General features: G+C 46.2%; 1 protein-coding gene across 1 annotated transcript in view; it reads left to right on the plus strand.

Moving 5' to 3' along the window:
- The window catches only part of GPD1L (glycerol-3-phosphate dehydrogenase 1 like), a 57347-nt gene that overhangs the window by 14842 nt on the left and 21125 nt on the right, over window positions 1–21380 (plus strand). Inside the window, exons 3-4 of the mRNA XM_068982159.1 lie at window positions 13450–13590; window positions 15072–15210. Coding sequence (XP_068838260.1) covers window positions 13450–13590; window positions 15072–15210 — 280 coding nt within the window. The remainder of the gene's footprint in view (window positions 1–13449; window positions 13591–15071; window positions 15211–21380) is intronic.

Below are 21380 nucleotides of genomic sequence, written 5' to 3' on the forward strand. Positions count from 1 at the left end.
CGTCCCCTTCTCCTCCTGCCCCCAATCCCTCCCAGCATCAAAGTCTTTTCCAATGAGTCAACTCTTCACATGAGGTGGCCAAAGTACTGGAGTTGCAGCTTTAGCGTCATTCCTTCCAAAGAAATCCCAGGGCTGATCTCCTTTAGGATGGACTGGTTGGATCTCCTTGCAGTCCAAGGGACTCTCAAGAGTCTTTTCCAACACCACAGTTCAAAAGCATCAGTTCTTCGGCGCTCAGCCTTCTTCACAGTCCAACTCTCACATCCATACATGACCACAGGAAAAACCATAGCCTTGACCAGACGGACCTTAGTCAGCAAAGTAATGTCTCTGCTTTTGAATATGCTATCTAGGTTGGTCATAACTTTCCTTCCAAGAAGTAAGCGTCTTTTAATTTCATGACGGGGAGAGTCAATTATGGGAGGTGAGCTGGAAAGCACAGGAAACAAAGGTGAGGTTGTTATGCAGATTTAATCTTTACCTTCCTAGTTTTGGAGTTGTAGAGATCTGGCCCTCCTCTTCTTCCCTTGGAGGGAGAACCCCCCCACCCCTTACAAATGGAGATTTCCTTTATAAATGTAAATGTTTTTACCTAAGGGCAACTCCTATTTGTTTTTCAGTGAGTCAGTGATGCCATTCGACCATCTCATCCTCTGTCACCCCCTATTCCTCCTGCCCTAGATCTTTCCCAGCACCTTAAAATAACTAATATGCTGAACTTCCTTGGTGGTCCAGTGGTAAAACTCCTCACTTCCAATGCAGGGTCCCTGGTTGGGAAACTTGAGATCCCACAAGCTGTGGGCTGCAGCCAATAAATATATAAATAAAATAACTTTATAAATAACAATAATAATTAATATGCCCACTGCAGGAAGGGGGACAACTTCCAGGGCCTGAAAGGGGACTCTTGTCTAACACTCAGAAATGAATTGTCCCAGGAGACACACAAACTGGCAAAGCAAGAGACTTTGTTGGGAAGGGATGCCCGGGCGAAGAACAGCGGTAATGCTGGAAGCTTGGCTTCTCTGTATAGCGGTGTTGAGTCAAATCTCAGAGACAGAGTTTTGGGTGAAGTAGAAAAGAATAGCTTTACTGCTTGGCCAGGCAAAGGGGGACACAGTAGGTTCCTGTCCTGGAAAACTGTGATTCCCAGTCTGGGTGAACTTGCTGAGGAGTTTTATAACAATACTTCGAGAGTGGGGTTGCCGACCAGATGAGGGTGTGTGCCGGGTCTCAGGTCAGTACAGTCGCTCAGTTGTGTCCAACTCTGCGACCCCATGGACTGCAGCACACCAGGCTTCCCTGTCCATCACCAGCTCCTGGAGCTTGCTCAGAGTCATGTCCATCAATTCGGTGATGCCATCCAACCATCTCATCCTCTGTCATCTCCTTCTCCTCCTGCCTTCAATCTTTCCCAGCATCAGGGTCTTTTCAAATGAGTCAGTTCTTCGCATCAGGTGGCCAAATTATTGGAGTTTCAGCTTCATCATCAGTCCTTCCAATGAACACTCAGGACTGATCTCCTTTAGGATGGACTAGTTGGATCTCCTTGCAGTCCAAGGGACTCTCAAGAGTCTTCTCCAACACCACAGTTCAAAAGCATTAGTTCTTCGGTGCTCAGCCTTCTTTATGGTCTAACTCTCACATCCGTGACTACTGGAAAAACCATAGCTTTGATTAGATGGACCTTTGTTAGTAAAGTAATGTCTCTGCTTTTTAATATGCTATCTAGGATGGTTGTAGCTTGCCATCCCTAGGCCAGCGAATGGACTGGTCTTTAATTAAAATCAAGGTTAAGACCTAAATCACTGAAGTGGATTGGAGGAAATAGAAAATTGGAAGAATGATAGTTTAAAATTCCAGCTTATTAGGCTTGAGCAGAAAACTCTAGGTTATTGCCTGGCCTCCTTGCAGTGACTTGCGGAGGAAGGAAGAAATGAGATGAGAATGAAAATGGTGACCCGGCTACTGGTGTGAGTGGGGTTCGTGAACTTTTTTTTTTAATATTTATCTATTTATCTTTGGCTGCTCTGGGTCTTCGTTGCGGTGCGTGGGCTTCTTGTTGCAGTAGCTTTTCTTGTGGTGGAGCACAGGCTCTAGGTGCTCCAGTTTCCGTAGCTGGTGCACAGGCTTAGCTGCCACGTTGCACGTGGGATCTTCCCGGGCCAGGGATCGAACCAGTGTCCCCTGCATTGCAAGGCGAATTCTTAACCACTGGACCCCCAGGGAGCCTAGAATTCATGAACGTCTGTTCCAGATTCACCCCTGGGTGGCTTTTTGGAAGAGTCTGTTAGAAAACCAGGCCAGGGACTTTCTTGGTGATCCAGTGGTTAGGACTCTGCACTTGCGTTGCCGGGGCCACGGGTTTGATCCCTGGTCAGGGAACTAGGATCCTGGATGCCATAAGCTGCAGACCCAAAAAAGAAAGAAAGAAAATGAAAGCCAGCCCACATGGCTGTCTGACTCCTGGCCGGGGAGGCAGATTTGTAGGCTGATGAATGCCAGCAAGTTTGGAGATGCAGTCCTTCTCACTGAGGATTGTCGATGGGCTTTGGCTATAGATGGCTTTGGCATCAAGTGCTCTGGGAAGTAGTTCACATTTATCATATTGGGTACCTGAACATTGAGATCGCTTCTTGGTAGGTGTCAAGTGAAAAGGAAGGATTTATTATTTGCATCAAGTAAGGAGAACCTCAGGGGTCTTTCCCAAAGCAGAGCCTCCCCAACAACAAAACTGTGGACGTTATAATCTAAGAGAACATGCTTATTCACACGGGGGCTTGGGTGTTAGACAGTGAGTCCAAGCTTCAGTGGAATGAAATCATGAAGGTCAGAGAAGGTCAACTTCATCATTCCTTAGGGTCTAGTTGATCTGGAGGTGGAGTGCCCAAGAAGGGTTTAAATCCTTCAAAACACTTAAGACAGAGCTTTAGGCTATTCTAACTGGGAGTCATTACAACTGATTTGGTATCTTTGCTATTGTTATTCTGTCCTCTGATAAGTTTGTCTTTTTGCTCCCTTAAGATCCTTTATTACTGTTCAGGGCAAGCCAGGCTTAGGTCCCAGAGTGGCTTAGGCCAGAGATGGCTTCTCTTCTGTCAAGAGAGCCATGCCTGGTTTTCCTTTTGTGGGGACCTCCTACGCTCTTCTTACAGTCTCACTGAATGTTCCCAGTGACCCTCTTAGGATGGTGCCATTAGTTTTCTTATTATGATGATGCTTCTGATTTTACAGGGGAAGAAACCGGAGCTCAGAAAGGTTAATGAACTTGCCCCGGTCACGGAGCTGTCGGCTGGCAGGCCTGCTGAGTCATGGCTTCTAGACAGTGATGACTTGATTTCCCTGTGTCACTGCAGGCAGCCTTTCCCTGGGGTTCCTCCTGGTGCTGTGGGTGGGGAGAGGGCAGTTCCCTAGGGTTCCGAGCTGAGCAGTGAAGTTGCCCAACTATCTGATGGCGTAAGTAAACGGGCCACTGTTCCCACGGCCTTGGAAGGCCTCTGAGGTCGTGTCTAACCTTGCTTGGGGCAGACTGGTCCTCCGAGCGTCCCTTCTCATCCGTGTCGGGATCCACCGCTCCTTCCCTTCTGTAGACCACATGCTTCCTTAGTGGGTTCTTCACTGTGCTCTGAGCCAGCTCTTTCTGCACCCTCTGTACCCACCTGCCCCAGGTGTGTGCACCTGACCTGCTGGGGTTTTGTTCTCCCATGATGCCCAGCAAGGTGCTCAGCAAACACAGCGGGAGATGAATCTGCTCGATGTTCACTGTCTGCATGGAGATCAGGGGAGCAGGAGGCGGAGAGGAAGCCAAAAACCACATCCCCCAAAGCCTAGCCCATGTGCCCAGGTCTGGACGAGGGAGGAGCTCTCTGCTCCTAGAAGGTTGTAGCCTTGTGACAGTGAGTGTATCTGGTCCATGGACTGGACATTTGTATGGCCTCTGGTCATTTGCTTTGCTGTTGCAGACAGTGCTCCTGGGAACGGCCTTATTCACGTCTGAGGTGCGTATCGCAAGGTCACAGCCAGTGCAGCCTGTAATCTTCTAGGTCACACCACTGGTTTCCAGCCTGGGTGTGAAACCATACAACTCAGATGAGAACTTGAACCCAGCTGAAACCCAGATTGGGACTGAACCCTCTGTCCTTTCATGAAGATCATATACCTGCTCTCAGGACTTACTGAAGTTCAGGTTCTTTATGTCTCATTGCAGAAGGAACTCAGTGAGAGACAAAGGGATAGATAAGAAGGGGATGTGTTTAGAGAGACGTCCACTCCCATGCTGAGTGTGGGCCATCTGGGCCTGTTCAGAAGGCAAATGGCCCCGAAGTACGGGGGTGGTTGGTTTTTACGGGCTGGGTAATTTCATAGGCTAATGAGTAGAAGGATTATTCTAGCACTTTGGGGGAGAAGGGGCAGGAATTTCCACGAATTGGGGCACTGCCCACTTTGGGGCCTTTTATGGGCAGCCTCAGGACTGTCAGGTGGCAAAAAATCTCCCTGCCAATGCAGGAGTCACAGGAGATGCAGGTTCCATCCGTGTGTCAGGAAGACCCCCTGGCGGGGGAAACAGAAACCCACTCCAGCATTCTTGCCTGGAGAATCCTGTGGACAGAGAAGTCTGGCCGTCCATGGGGTCACTAGGGGTCAGACGTGCCTGAACAACTGAGCACGTCAGGACTGTCATCGCAAATGTTGGGTGTCTGTGGGCATGTTATTTAGCATATGCTAATCTAGACAGCATACTCAGAAGCAGAGACTTTACTTTGCCGACTAAGGTCTGTCTGGTCAAGGCTATGGTTTTTCCTGTGGTCATGTATGGATGTGAGAGTTGGACTGTGAAGAAGGCTGAGCGCCGAAGAATTGATGCTTTTGAACTGTGGTGTTGGAGAAGACTCTTGAGAGTCTCTTGGACTGCAAGGAGATCCATCCAGTCCATTCTGAAGGAGATCAGCCCTGGGATTTCTTTGGAGGGAATGATGCTAAAGCTGCAACTTCAGTACTTTGGCCACCTCATGCAACGAGTTGACTCATTGGAAAAGACTTTGATGCTGGGAGGGATTGGGGGCAGGAGAAGAAGGGGTCGACAGAGGATGAGATGGCTGGATGGCATCATTGACTCAATGGACGCGAGTCTGAGTGAACTCCGGGAGTTGGTGATGGACAGGGAGGCCTGGCATGCTGTGATACATGGGGTCGCAAAGAGTCGGACACGACTGAGCGACTTCACTTTCACTTTTCACTTTCATGCATTGGAGAAGGAAATGGCAACCCGCTCCACTGTTCTTGCCTGGACAATCCCAGGGACGGGGGAGCCTGGTGGGCTGCCGTCTCTGGGGTTGCACAGAGTCGGACATGACTGAAGCGACTTAGCAGTAGCAGTAGCAGTGTTAGACAAGACCAATGGTTGTTACCATTATTTCAGATAAGATGTCAGACATAAGCTTAATTGACTCGATGAATGTCCATCCAGAGCTAAAAGCCGGCTTTACTCACTTCTGTCTTGTGGATTCAAGCAGGAGAGACTTGCTGCATATCATCCACATGGCAGTGTTATCTATGACGTCTGCCACTTGCTGATTGAGACCGGGGGTCTTCCTTGCTGGGGGCCCCAGACTGCTGCCCGCCTGACCCTTCTCCAGGTCATCACATGCTCACCGCATGACCCCTCCACAGGGGACGCTTCTGTAGCAAGGTCCTCACCAGGTCATCAACTTCTCACTAAAAGCTGGGGCCGACTGGGTTTGTGATTTCCCCTGAGACTCGCATGGAGGAACATTTCTTACTTCCTGTCACTGCAGGATAAACAGTGTTGGTCCTTTGTTAGAGCCGTCTTTCCAGGGCCTGTGTTTAGAGCTCGCCCGGGTAGAGAGCTCTTCTGCCTCGGTTCAGCTTTCACCACCCTCAGTGTGACACCGGGATTGATCATCGCTGCATCTTCTGTGAACTGTAGTTGACACGGCTCTCCTCTTGTGTCTTCTAAACCTCGCCGCTTCTTTTTCAAAAACAGCTTTACTGAGATCTAATTCTCAGGCATACAGTTTGCCCCTTAAAATGTACAATTTAAGAGGTTAAAGCTATCATATGACCCAGCAACTATCCTCTAGGTTTATACTCAGAAGGGAAAACATGTTCACACAAAACACTTGACACAGATGTTCCAATTCAGTGCTTTCTATGTATATTCACAAAATTGGGCAACTACCGCTGCAATTGATTTTAGACTATTTCATCACCTTAAAGAGAAACCTCATATCCTTTAGCAGTCACCTCCTACTTCCTCCTATCCCCAGCCCTAAGCAACCACTAACCTACTTTCTGTCTTGCCATTTGCCGGTTCTGGACTTCTCATGTAAATGTCACCATAAATACCTCACCTTCTGTGCCTGGCTTCTTTCACTTAGCATAATGTTTTCAGGGTTATCCGTGCTGGGTCCCAAATCAGTACTTCACTCCTTTTTGTGGCTGACCAGTGTTCCATCTTACGGATGTACCATGTTTTGCCTATTTACTCACTGGTTGGTGGACATTTGGATTGTCTCCACTTTTTGGCTATTACGAATAGTATTGCTGGGAACATTTGTGTAAAGTGTTTTTGTGTGAACATGTTTTTGGTTCTTTTGAGCTTAATACCTAGGAGTACAGTTGCTGGGTCATATAGAAACTGTTTAACTTTTTGAGGAACTCTTGCCAGACTTTTTCAAAGTGGTTGCACCAGTGTGTTGTATGAGGGTTCCAATTTCTCCACATCCTCACCAACTCTTGTTATTATCTAACATTTTTTTTTAATACTTTATTTATTGGGCTCTGCAGAGTCTCAGTTGAAGCATGTGGGATCTTTAGCTGTGGCATGTGAACTCTTAGTTACAGCATGTGGGATCTAGTTCCCTGACTAAGGATTGAACTCTGAGCCGCCTGCATTGAGAGTGCAGAGTCTTAGTTACTAGACCACCAGGGAAGCCCCTTAGCTAACTAACTTTTTCGGTTAGGGTTAGGTTGAGGTGGCATCTCCATTGTGGTTTTGATTTCATTTGCCTGATGGCTTACGATATTAGTCATCTTTTCATGTGCTTATTGGACATTTTTATATCTTCCTTGGGGAAATGTTTTTTTAAAAACCCCATTTTTAAAAATTGAATTGTCTTTTTATTATTGAGTTGCAAGGAGTATTTATTAGATACAAATCCATTTTCAAGTATATAGTGTAGAAGTATATTCTCATTTTGTGAGTTTTTACTTCCTTATGCTATCCTTTGAAGCATAAACATTTTAAGCTTTGAAATCCAACTGAGATATTTTCCTTTGTTACTAACTTGCTGGATTTGTTCCTTGCATAGGCCTCCATTGATATGTCTTCAGCTCTTGGAATAGTGCCAGGCGTGATTTGTGGTCTGATTGAGTGCCAGGGACAGTGCAAGTGGATCGGGAGAACCAACTAGACTGGAGAGTTTTGTTTCAGTGGTTTAGATGGCGTCCCATGGGATAGAAGGTTCGGCCAAGATAATTTTTTAAAAAATGACCATTGACTTTTGGGTAATACGGTTGTGATTTTGCCTATTAATTTTAGCTTTAAGGCTCCTGAAGATTAGAATATCAGTTTAGTAGAAGCAACTGCATCAACTCTTTCCTCCCTGGGTTTAGTTTTTTTATTTTCCTTAGAGGATTCATCTTCGTTGGTGTTTCTCAAACTGAAGTGTTCCTCAGAACTACGTAGAGAGTTTACCAGGGATCACTGGATCCACCTCTAGAGTTTCTGAGTCACTGGGTCTCAGGGGAGGTCCAGGTATTTGCATTTTTAACAAGTTCCTGGGTGATGGGGGTGCTGGGTGGTGGGTATGCTGAACCATACCTTGGGCCCTGGTGATCTACATGATAAGCAGCTTTTTATTTTTTTCCTTCCGGAGGCAACCTCACTTACTAAAGTGGCATGTTTATATAAGAATCTTGAGAGGGGCTTCCCCGGTGGTCCAGTGGATAAGACTCCACCTTCCATTGCAGAGGGTGCAGGTTTGACCCCTGGTTGGGGAGATAAGATCCCACGTGACTCACAGCCCAAAATCCAAACTATAAGACAGAAACAATACTGTAACAAAAACAATACTGGAAAAATGGTCCACGTCAAAAATCTGTAAACAAACAGCAACAACAAAAAGGAATCCTCAGATCAAGTTGCCTGTACTTGAGGATCATTTTTCTGATGCCAAGGATGGCTCGCCATCATTCTGGAGCCAAGGACGTGAACTTCACTTCATCTTGGCCCAAACTGAGCTTAGGAGAACTGGAGTAAACCACAATATTTTCGAGCCTCTGCTGTGTGGCAGCTCTGCTTTGCTATCTACATTACTCATGATGTTGTGTTTGACCTAAATGCTCGTCCCCTCAACAATGCGGGCGAGTTGCCTGGGGTGCCCAGTTACTTAACTGGTGGTGGAACTGGGTCAAGATGCCCACGGGCTGCACAGTGGTAGCTATCCCAGGGGGAGAGAGAAGAACCTTCTGGCTGGGCCCATAGACTTGACTGGCTCTGTTTTAAGGTTTATTTATTTGCTTTTATGTTTGGTTGTGCTGGGTCTTTGTTGCTGCACATGGGCTTTCTCTAGTTGTGGAGAGCAGGGGCTTCTCTTGGAGAGCACAGGCTCTAGGCATGCGGCCTTCAGTAACTGGGGCTCTCGGGCTATACAGTGTGGACTCAGAAGTTCTGGTGCACAGGCTTAGTTGCTCTATGGCCTGTAGATCTTCCCGGACCCAGAAACAAACTCACGTCCTGGGCATCGACAGGCAAATTCTTAACCCCCAGACCACTAGGGAAGCCCTATTGGCTCTGTTTTAAATGACTTTATTTTTATTTATTATTAGTTTTTAAACATTTTTATTAACATGAACCAAGAGCCCTGGATTCCTGAAAAACTGGGCATCGGATGGACCAGCCGTGATGCCTTCATTCTAATTGGGTTTCCTGCCCTCCTGGCCAATGACAGGCAAGCCCTGTTTGCTCTGAATAGTCTTTCTCAAAGCATTTCGGGAACCTTTAGTGGTGGACACCCTCAGGAAGATTTTGGCAGGAGGCCCGTGAAATAGGTCAGCGTTTCCAAAGCAGTGTCCTGATTTGGCTCAGAGTAAAAGATAGGATAGAGGCTTAGCTAAAGCTGTCATTCTGAAAGAGGATATTCAATTTATTGTGTTTGTTGAGGAGAGCTTAGTTTGATTCTGTGTAGCAGGAATGACAGCCGTGTGCACCGTATAAACACAGCTTGGGTCACATGTTGCTTCTGTGGGTTAAACCCTTAGTGCTCGGACAAGGACAATGGAAGGACATCTGTGTGTGCTTGAGGGAGTCCCCAGGCATATTGTCCCAGAGACCCGACACACCCAACCAGCTGCAGTCTTCTTTGATTTGTTGAAAAAGGAATCGGAAAAGATGGGAAGAAATCCCGGGCCAGCTGGCAGCTTCCATGGGAGTGTTTGTCGTCACAGAGGACATAGCGTGGGCTGATGCCTTAAAGGTTAAGAATTGATAGGAGGCCAGTGGATTTTTCTGATGAGTAATGTCTCTCACGTATTTCATACCACTGCAGAGTGCTATTATCTATATTAATTTGAAAGTGCTCTGTGAAATAGCTGGTAGGAAAGGTGATTTTTAAAAATATTTAATTGGAGGATAATTACAATATTGTGATGGGTTTTTTAATAATTAACTTTATTTTTAATAGAAAATAATTGCTTTACAGTTTCTACCATACATCAACATGAATCAGCCGTAAGTATACATATAAACCGTCCCTCTTGTACCTACCTCCCAGCTCCCTCCCTGTCTCACCCCAGGAAAGGTGATTTTTTTTTTTAAGTATTTACTTGGCAGTGTTGGGTCTTAGTTTAGACATGTAGGATCTTTAGTTGCGCTACAGCGTGTGGGATCTCAGTTCCTTGACCAGGAATCAGACCCAGGTCCCCTGCACTGGAAGCAGATTCTTAACCATTGTACCACCGCGAAGTCCCAGAAGAGTGATTGTTATCTCGTTCTGTAGCCAGGGTGACTGTGCTTAGTGAACAGGAGTCGTCTGTGCAGGTCCCATAGCTGATCAGTTGCTGACACAGGACGCAAATGTTCATTTTTTCTATCTTTTCTCTGGTTCTGGTGTCTTTTACATCTTACTAGGTCAGGAAATGCCCTGAAGAGAAAAAGGGTGTGTGTTTTCCGGGGGCTGCAGGGGCAGGGAGGTGGATGGGGAAGTGGAGAAACAAAAGGTCTAGAGAAGAAAGGTTTTCATTAAAATTCAGGCTGCCAGGCTCTGTGTGAGAAGGGGGTCAAGAACAGAAATCCCTGCCTAAGTGAGGCCAGTAACCCCAGGGGGAGTGGGGGGGACCGAGTTCTAAGGAGGGCGGGGGGCGGAGACTGGTTGGGACCACAGGCAAATATCTAAGAGCATAATGAGCCTTGTCAACAAGAGGCAGACAGCAATTGTGGTTAGGCATTAAGGCTGATGGCTTAGAATAAGAAAATGCTCTTTCTGGAGGGGGCGAAATATCCAGATGCCAAGGAAATCCTTACTACCTAGCCTAGATTAGCAAACAGGAGAAGCCGCTCTGAAGAGAAAGGCAGGTTTCCCTCCACCTTGGGTGTGTGAATAAAGAGAGAGAAGTGCTAAGCTTTGGGTTATGAGCTTAGTCGTCCTATGGGGATGACTCTCTGCGTTGCCGTTCAAGTCAGCTTAAGCTGATGTTTTGGGTCATGTGACTGAAAATTCAGGTAGGGCCGGTTTCAGGTGCAGCCTAAAACAGTAGATTAAGTAATATCAACAAGGCCCTGTTTTTTGTTTTTTTTTTTTTCCTGTTTCTCTACTCTGCCTTCATTCACACTGGAGCCCCTTGGCAGGTCTAGGTTCTGCCCCTCACATTTGTAAAATGGCTGCAAGTGTTCCAGACCTTGCACCATTATTCCCTACTGATCAAGGAAAGACACAGTAGCTGGTGCACAAGAGTAAAGAAGCAACTGTTTCTCAGAAACCCCAGCAAACATTGGTTCCCATTGTTTTGTTTGTCCATTGACCTGAATAACTTAAAAGACCATTCATGGAGGGGGTGGGGTGGGCATTTCCACCCAAACTACATAGTTGAAGTGGCGAAGCAGTAGCTTTTGAAATGAAATTTAGAGGCATTTTTGCCAGAAAGAAAGAGAATGGAGGCTAGGCGGTAAATTACAGGTCTTCCATACCAGCCAAAGGGAGTGGTGATCGAAATGATGCCAGGTAGATTTTCTTGGGGGATTCTTTGAGTGAGGTAGTAACTCTTGCACATGCATTAGTTAAGAGACTAGACTAAGCTGTAAAAAACACACTAATGTAATTTAAAGAACAAAGATTTATTTCCCTCTCACATAACATCAGTCCAGCAGCTTTGCTTCACACCATTATTCTTGGTCCCACTTGGGTTTTCAAATAGCACAAAAGTGGAGAAGGGAAAGTGTGGAGGAAGCAGCCCCTGTTTGAAGGACTCTGGATCTTAAGTGGTATGCACTGCTCCATCTCTCATTCCACTGATGGGAACTTGGTCCTTGACCTTGCATATCTACAAGGCTGCTGGGAAATGCAGTTCTGCATGCTACGTGACCAGGGACCAGCTTGCAGCTCTGCAGTTATGGAGAAAGGGGAAAAGAAATTTTATCGAGGAGTTGGCACCTCCATCACAACTCCGACACTAGATTTCCTATGAGGCTTATCCATTCTGAATGATGTTCCTGTGGCAGATAGCACTTCCTCAGAGAAGAACCCACATCCAATTTCCTTCATTTGGGGAACCAGGAATGTTTAATCGAAACTATGTCAGCTACAACATTGAACATTGAAGTTGCTCAGTTGTTTCCAACTCTTTGTGACCCTGTGGACTGTAGCCTACCAGGCTCCTCCTTCCATGGAATTTTCCAGGCAAGAGTACTGGAGTGGGTTGCCATTTCCTTCTCCAGGAGATCTTCCCAACCCAGGGATCGAACCCAGGTCTCCCGCATTGTAGGCAGATGCTTTACCATCTGAGCCATCAGGGAAGTCTTAGGTTCAAATGCCTATGACAGAAAACTTAAGGTAGTGGTAACCTAAGCAAAGTAAACATTTGCACTTTTTTTCTCTTATGTAAAGGACGTACATCATAATTAATGACTCAGCATGGTGACAGGGACTCTGTTCCACTATCTCAGCATAGGTTTCCTCCTTAGTCCAAGATGGCTGCCCAAACTCCAGCCATCTCTTCAGCATTTTTCTGGCCAAAAGAGGAATTCAAGGACATCTCCCAGAAACCACAAGCACATTTACACCATTGGTCAGAGCTTTATCGCACAAGGCACCTAGCTGCAAGGGAAGCTTGAAGTGTAGCTTTCTTTCCTGGCAGGTATGAGCCTTACCCCAAACTGGGGTTCTCTTGCTGAGGAAGAAGGGGAGAACGGACATTGGGCAACAAGGGGCAGTCTCTGCTAGAGATCATATGCCCCCATGTCCATAATCGGTGCCCTCACCTCTGCCTCTGTGTTTCTCTGCCCGTGTTAATTTTTTTTTTTTTTCTGGTGGGGGTGGGCTGGGGTTTGCCACACTGCATATGAGATTTTCCCCACCAGAGATGGAACCCATGCCCTCATCCCCTGCATTGGGAGCACAGAGTCTTAACCACTGACCACCAGGGAAGTCCTGCCCATGTGAAATTCGAAAACCCATCTTCGTACTTCTCTGAAGGGTAATCATCAGAATAGCTGACATTTATTCAGGGCCTGTCAAGTGACAGACTCTGTTCCGTGTCATTTGTTCTTCACAACGGTGCTCTCAAAAGTACTCACATAGAAATGCTTAGTGTGGGACTGTTGACAGGTGTAGGCAGAGTTGAGGGAACCAGAAGGGCTCGGGAAAGTGGCCGGAGATTAGCAGCGGGAAGAGGCCACAGCCCCCCCTGAAAGGGCAAGGGGACAGACCAGTGCCGTGCTTAGAGGTGTGAAAGGGGTCTGCCGCAGATCAGGTCAGGAAGTAGGGCTCTAGACGGGAGCCGAGCCAGGCAAGGAGTGGCCCCAGGAACAGTTACACGCCCTGACCTGGTTCTCCTCCCACCTTGGAGCTCCTGGCAGCGCCGGCCTTGGGCTGAGGCCACCTGGAAGGCAGAGGGCAAGGGTGCCGGGGAAACAGCGCCTAGAGCGCAGCCTCCTGGGAACAGAGAAGGGCAGAAATCGGCGGGGGGTTGGGGAGCAATAGAGAACCACCGAGCAGGATGGTTACAACCCCATTTTAAGGAAAGCAGAACCGGGCTGGGGGAGACGGGAGGGCACTGCCGGCTTGGGTTGCAGAGCGGGGAAGGTGGCGCACCCCTGCACTGACCTGACTGTTCCTGTGCGCAGTGGCAGCAGCTGATGCCCGGGCAGCGCGTGTGTGGCTTGGACAAGTGTGTCTCAGGCCGGAAGTAAGCATGTCACCCTTGCCGTGGCAGGTTGCTGTTGCGAACCTTGGCGAGGCCGTGCAGGACGCAGACCTGCTGGTGTTTGTCATCCCTCACCAGTTCATCCACCGGATCTGCGACGAGATCACGGGGAGGGTGCCGAAGGATGCCCTGGGCATCACCCTCATCAAGGTGAGGCGGCCCCTCGCCACCCGCGGGCTCCTGGAAACTTCCGTACCTCTTTCATCTGCTGGGGAAAAGGAGCTGAGGGGAGGGGATGGCTGCTTTGGGTTTGTTTTTTAAGGATGCCTGGAAGGGAATCAAAACCACACGTACCCTCCTGAGCCTCACTTTACTCAGGTTTACGAAGGGCTGCTTCCTATCTGGAGGGGTTCACAGTGCTGGGCTCCTGCAAGAAAAGAACTTCCTGTCTATCACACGGGGCTCCGCCCTTGCCCAGGAAATCTCACATGGTTTACATTGGCTGGGAAGTTGATCATCTTTAATTTTCCACTCCTGGATTTATTCCCTGGAGAGGACATTTTTAACCAGAAGTCCACAAACCATCCCCAGAGGCCCACATACAGAATTCAGGAGGTTCATGGACCTAAATATGGGGATGGAATTGCATTTTTATTTATTTTAACCTCTAACTGAAATGAGCATCTCCTTGACTTATGAATGTAGGCCACAAGCCAGAGTTTCAGTGACAATATGTTAGCAGGACCTTGACCCTGTGGTGGATACAAATTATAGGTATTTTCATGTTACCTTATAATGGCTTCAGATATCTCAAGATACCATTTATTCCCAACTACTTGGGAATTATAGTAATTCGACCTGCTATGGCACCTTTCTATAATTGGAATAAGAAAATACATATATTACTTTGTCACAAATGTAGGGTTTTTTTAATATTTGATAACTGTATTTCAAAATAATTGCCTTGCTGAGTAATCTTGTATTTCACTTTATGCATATTGAGTCTGAGAATGAATCCATAAACTTCAGCAGACTGCCAGGGGCAGGTCCGTGTTGTAAAAAAGGTTAAGAACCTTCTTGAGAGACTCTGTTTGTAGGTGAATGTTTATGAAAGCAAGCACACTTCAAATGTCAGTCATTGATAGGATGGAAAAATGAATGATGGGAAACTACGCAGGAGTGAACTAGAATATTCATGCGGCCACATGGGTGAATCTCCCAAATAATAATATAGCACCAAGCGGCACATCACAGGTGAGAGGCACCATTTCATTTACAGGCTTTCAAAAACAGGCATAGTGCTATAACACACTGTATAGGGATAGTTTCATGTGACAAAATGAACAAGAAAAACAGGGGAACAGGGCATAAATGGCACTGAGGATAGGGATTCACCCTGGCGGGGACCAGGAAGCACTAGTAAGGAGAAGGGTGAACTTGGGAAGAGACCCAGGGGACTTCAGTGGTGTCCGTCATGTTCTTTTTCTCAGCCTGAATGGTGACGTTCATTTTCACTTTATGTGTTACTCTTTAAATGGTACATGCACACTGTGTCTGTTTACTCTTAGAAATGAGATTTTTCAGTTGCCTATGCCATTGGAGGTCTGAATCTAGATGGCTTACAAAGCAGCAGTCTCCAGCCTCTTGTCCTTGGGGGTTTCTTTTCCTCTAACCCACTGACGTCCTTGCAGGGCATAGACGAGGGTCCTGAGGGGCTGAAGCTCATTTCTGACATCATCCGAGAGAAGATGGGCATTGACATCAGCGTGCTGATGGGAGCTAACATTGCCAACGAGGTGGCCGCCGGCAAGTTCTGCGAGACCACCATCGGTGAGGGCCGCTGGGGAAAGGGACATTACATTGTGTGTCTTAACAGGCACATATTCCATTTCTGGAATTTTCCGCAGTGAACTCTTCCCTGCTCCCTTAACATTCCTGGGATGGGCATTCAGTGGAGTGAAAATTTTATCTCAGGAGGCTGTTCTGTGGGCATGAAGCGTTTCTGCAAACTCTGGAGTGAACGTAAAGCCAAGGAGACCGTGTGGCTCGCCACAGTCCAGTAGTGCATCATCGAGGTTGTTCACAAAAACGCAAGGGTGCCTGCTTGTACCAAGAAGCAGATGGCTATGTCTATGCTGGAGCTCCCTAGGCCTTAGAAACCCAGCTTTTCTCTTTTTCTTTTTATTTAAACAACTGGAATTTATTTCTTACAGTTCTGAAGGCTAGAAAGTCCAAGATCAGGGTTGAGCCAACACTTCTATGGTGAGGGCTCTCTTCCTGGCTTGTAGACAGCTGCCTCCTTGCATGAAGGTTGTGGGGGTCAGGGAAAGCAAGTCATGTCCAACTTTGCTACTCCTTGGACTGCAGCACACCAGACTCCTCTATCCTCCAATATTTCCCAGAGTTTGCTCAAGTTCATGTCCATTGAGTCAGTGATGCTATCTAACCATGTCATCCTATGCTGCCCCTTTCTCCTTTCGCCTTCAGTCTTTCCCAGCATCAGGAGCTTTTCCAATGAATCGGTTCTTTGCATCAGGTAGCCAACGTTTTGGAGCTTCAGCATCAGTCCTTCCAATGAATATTCAGGGTTGATTTCCTTTACGATTGACTGGTCTGATGCAGTCCAAGGGAGACGTAGCTTTTCTTTACTCATAAATGCCAGTATCTGGAGCCTCATTGGATGCCTCGGAGATCTAGAAATTGATGGGAGTGATCCCCGCTTTCCAAAGGAATAAGCCAAGGCTCAGAGAGTAAGCTCCCTGCCCCAAGATCACACAGCTAATATAGAACCCAGACATGAACTTGGGTCTCCTGGTTCCTGAAACAGAAAGCCCTTTCTATTCTTACACATCAGTGTTGTGAACATGTCTATTTCTTTTAAAAAGGGCTTCAGAATTCCTAAGTGCCCACATACCATGTTATAGGGGTCATAGAATGCTTTGCAGGGTGTATTTAAGTTTATCTACCACTCCAGGACTTAACTTCCACTCTTATCAAATACACTGGTGATGGGAGTCATTTCTCCTTGGCAGCTTCATGAAAGGAAACTCTAGGAGAGATCAGGCTCTCTTGAGTAAGATGGGATGGATGGGAAAATGTTTTTATGCCTGCATGTAAGTTAGGACATTTTTAATTTTTTTTTATTTTTCTCTTTTATTTGTAATTGTACAGACATTACCTGATTACCATGGGACACAGAGATAATCAAAAGAAAGCCATTTCTTAAAACTTAATTATTTTAGGGGCTTCCCAGGTGGCACTAGTAAAGAACCTACCTGCCAGTGCAGGAGGTGTAAGAGACATGGGTTCAGTCCTTGGGTTGGGAAGATCCCCTGGAGGAGGGCATGGCAACCCACTCCAGAATTCTTGCCTGGAGAATTCCATGGACAGGGCAGCCTGGCCGGCTATAGTCCATAGGGTCACAAAGAATCGGACACGACTGAGGCAACTTAGCACAGCACATTGATTTTTAATTTTTATTAGAGTATAATTGATTTACAGTGTTGTGTTCATTTCTACTGTTTAGCAGAGTAAATCACTTATTTATATCCACTCTTCTTTAGATTCTTTTCCCATACAGGTCATTACAGAGTACAGAGTAGCGTTCCTTATGCTATATAATAGGTTCTTGTCAGTTACCTATTACATATGTAACAGTGTGTCTAGGCCCTACTCAATTACCTAATTTATCCCCCCCCATACACCATTGCTTTGTTTTCTATATCTGTGACTCTGCTTCTGTTTGTAAATGTTTGTTTGTATTCTTTTTTTAGATTCCACATATAAATGATGTCATATGATATTTGTCTTTCTCTGAATTAGAAAAACCATTTCAAGTTTCATTTAATTTTCGTTATTTTTTTCTACTTGTGCTGAACTGTGGTTGCAGTTGCTTCATTTACTTCAATCAGCATATATCTTTATAGCTGCATAGCATTTCATTGACAATCCCATATATCTGGGCACTTAGGGGTGTGTGTGTGTGTGTGTGTGTGTGTGTGTGTGTGTGTGTAATAATAATTTTGGAGAGCAGAGGTGTCACAAATGGTAAAAGGAAGGAAACAAAATGACCCATAATAGCATTACCCAGGTTGATCTTTATAAAAGCAATAAGCACAGCTAAGAAAATTCAGGGGCTTCCGAGGTGGTGCTAGTGGTGAATTACCCGCCTGCCAATGCAGGAGACTCAGGAGACCTGGATTCCAGCCCTGGGTCAGGCACATCTCCTGGAGGAGGGCACGGCAACCCTCTCCAATATTCTTGCCTGGAGAATCCCATGGACAGAGGTGCTTGGTGGGTTACAGTCTACAGGGTCACAAAAGAGTTGGACACTACTGAAGCAGCTAAGCACTAAAGAAACTTCAAACAGTACAAGAAGGTATGGAATTAGAATTAAGACCTACTCCCTCTTCTCAAAGGAAATCACTGTCGGTAGTTCCTAAGTATCCTTCCATTAAAAAAAGAAAATTGCATATGTATGCTAGGCTGTACTAGGTTTTATTCTTTTCTTTATTCTATTCTTTTAGTTCTTTTATTCATCTATGATTTTAATGTAGCTTGTGAAACTGTTATGTAATCACTTTAATTTTTCAAAAATAATTATTAGCTACTTTTTCCAGCTGAATCCTATTTGCTAGTAATCAATTTGCTAGTTATTTGGTTGGGATTGGCCAATTAACCCCAGTCATTCTGTAGGGTTGAGACAGACTTCATCTCCAAATTTAAACTGATAGATTTTGGCTAGGATTTCTGCCTGCCCCTTAGCCTTGTTATAGGAAAGCTCCCATTTGGGTGCATCAGGCTTTTTTACTTTGTAAAGACAGACAAACGCACAGAAGTCACATCTGTTTCTCTGGCTTCTGTTTACACATTGCTTCTGCTGCCTTTTGTGGGTTGGACCATGACTGGCAAGAGTGATCTGAATTAAATTATATAAAATACTCAAAGTGAGATAGAACAGGAAAGTGATATTTTCTAAATTTTCTTATGTAACCTGAATTTAACCAACAGGAAGTATTAGACAAGGCCAAAGGAAGGGACACGGTACAAAACAACCGCCCACAGTGTTTTTTTGGGGGGCAGCACCTTGTGACATATGAGATCTTAGTTTCCCAGCCAAGGGTCAAACCCTCGCCCCCTGCATTTGGAAGCCCAGAGTCTTAACCAGCTGACCGCCAGGGAAGTCCCACAACTGGCCCACACTCTTGAAAAATGTCAGTGTCGTAGGAGACATTGCAAGTCTAAAAGAGAAATCTAGAGGGACCTGGCCACTAAGTGCAGTTCAGGATCCTGGGCTGGATCCCGGGCCATGAAGGTAACCTGGGGACATGGGTCAAACAGGCACTGTGAGCCCTGGTGCCCCCTGGTGGTGGGAGCCCCCTTTGTGGAAATGACTGCACGGAGTTTGAGATGTCTGCTCAGCCTGCAAATACTGTTCACAGTCTGTTCTGTATCAGTTGTGGTGCTGAATGTCAAGGATACATAAGCCCCTTCTTTGTGGAAGGAGCTTCTTAGTACACAAACAGCAGAGAATTATGGATTGAGACGTGGGATGTGAAGGAGTCTTATTAAATAGGCTGATTATCTCCAAAATTTGGTGTGGAAGAGAAGGGGGATTTTCCTGTCTCTTGGTTCATAGTGAGTTTGACAAGCCCTTCCACACGGCTGATGGGCATTCCCTGTTCTGGATCACATGTCCTGGGTCCCTTCTTGCCTCATCACTGCCTCAGACTGGTAATGATAATATGATCAATGTTTTCTTACCCATGACTTAGAAGATTAAAAATTTTAAAGGGTAAACATTTGATGCCATTTTCAGCAACGTGATTGGACCGAGAGGTTCATACCAAGTGAAGTCGGACAGAGAAAGAGAAATATCATTTGATATCACTTACATGTAGAGTCTAAAATATGACACAAGTGAAGTTATTTATAAAATGAAAACAGACTCACGGACATAGAAAACAATGGTTACCAAAGGGAAAAGAGGGGTGCGGAAGGGATACACTGGGAGGTTGGGGTCAGCATATGCACACTATTATATAAAACTGGTAAACAATAAGGTCCTACTATGTAGCGCAGGGAACTAGAGTCAATATCCTGTAATAGACCATAATGGAAGAGAATAAAATAAACGAAAGGTGCGTTGGAGAGAATGTAAGACTCCTTTAAATCAAGCTCACCTCTCTCATGAACCCCGTGCGTAATTTGCAGCACAGAGGCACCAGCAGACGCCACCTTGTGTCAGTGGCAGATGGAGAACGCTCGTCTCCCCTCCACATGTCCAGTTACTCGGAGCTGCTGCTGGCTCAATCCAAGTAGCTTAGTGGAGGGAGTGGGGGCCTGTCTGTGCTGCTCATGAGCCCCCTTCGGGTTGCAGGCACCTGGCAGGGCCCACGGTGCAGGACGGAAGAGAAAGACAGTGACTGCATCATAGTGGGGCCCTGGGGCTGGCTTACCCAGCCCAGGTGATGAGTCGGTGCTGCTGGTCTGGAGGGCTGTTTATCAAAGGAAGAGGACAGTTTGCGCAAACAGAGGGGGTTCTAGTATTTGGATGAACGAGCATTCAGCTAAATGACATCATAGCAATGGCCTGTAGAATAGAAAATGTTTCTAAGTATCCCATGTAGCTATCTTAAACATTTTATGATGGCAAATGTCCTTAAACCAAACAAAAGTAGAGAGAACTGTATTAGGACCCCACACTGCCCATCTTTAGCAATGATTAACTGCTGGGTAGCCTTATTCATCTGTTTTCCATCCTCTCTCGTCTCTGAACTTTGTTTGTTTTATTTTTTGGCATGCAGGATCTTAGTTCCCCGACCAGGGATCAAACCCACACCCTGTTGATTGGAAAGGTGGAATTTTAACCACTGGACCACTGGGGAAGGCCTCCCCTGGTCATTTTGATATTATATTGCTTCCGAGTGTAATTTTGTTGAACATCCTGCTGTTTTTTCCTGCAGTGGAAGCCTGTGGCTCTAACCGTAATGTCTGTTTGTTGCTCCTCTCTTCCTGCCCCTGAGTGGAGCATAGCATAGAGAGAGGTCATCTAGGTCCTGTATCCAGAGCATCTGGGTTAGATTTGGGCTCTGCCTCTTACTAGCTGTATGACCGAGGGCAACTCAGTAAACCTCTTTGGGGCCTCCTGTGTGTGAGTGGGGCAAATCAATCATAGGCACATAAATATCACTATCCTGTTGTGATTATATAGACCTTTGCATGCTTGTTGTAACTAATAGGCATTTTCCACACCTCATTCTTACTTAACCTCATGACAGTGCTGAATGTGCCATAGTGTTTTACTCATGAGGTTAGAGATCACATCAGAGGTTTTCAAACTTGTCTGCCCATTGAAGTCACTAGGAGAACGTCAAAAATTAGTGATATCTGCTTGACCCCAGAGCTTGTGATTTAATGGATGCTGGGGTGTGGCTGACCTTTGGTGTTTTTAAAGATCTCCCAGTGATTGTAATGTGCAGACAAGCTTGGGAAACAGGCTCAGGAAACTCAAGGCTAGAAGAGCCCAAGTGCCATGGTCCCCGGGGGAGCTTTCTGCCAGCTCTGTGTGGAGAGCATGACGAGCCAGGACCAAGCTGGCGAATTTTATCACCCTGATTTCCGGAGCTGAGCGCCACCCCACACCCACCAACCAGAGCAGATCTCACATCAGGCTCTATGTGTTAAGTTTTAGTTTTGTTTTGAACTGAAAGTCTCTATAAATAGAAAAGTAACATGTGAAAAGTACTGATCCTCCACATCATTCCAGGCATGGCCCCAGTGGGGAGCAGAAATAAGGAGCCCTTGAATGCATTTCCATCCTCCACCAACTGAGTCCCTGAACATGTTTGTTGATGTTGTATCCGTTCTCTGTTGCCATAGTGATGCTAAGTAACAAATAATCCTGAATTCTTAGTGGCATCCAGAATAAGCACAGCTGACACATCTGTGGGTCCCCTGGGAGGCAGTGCTGTGCTCCGGTCTTACCTTCTTATGGGGTC

This window comes from Capricornis sumatraensis, chromosome 10 (assembly GCF_032405125.1).
Source record: "Capricornis sumatraensis isolate serow.1 chromosome 10, serow.2, whole genome shotgun sequence".
In the NCBI taxonomy this organism is placed as follows: Eukaryota; Metazoa; Chordata; class Mammalia; order Artiodactyla; family Bovidae; genus Capricornis; species Capricornis sumatraensis.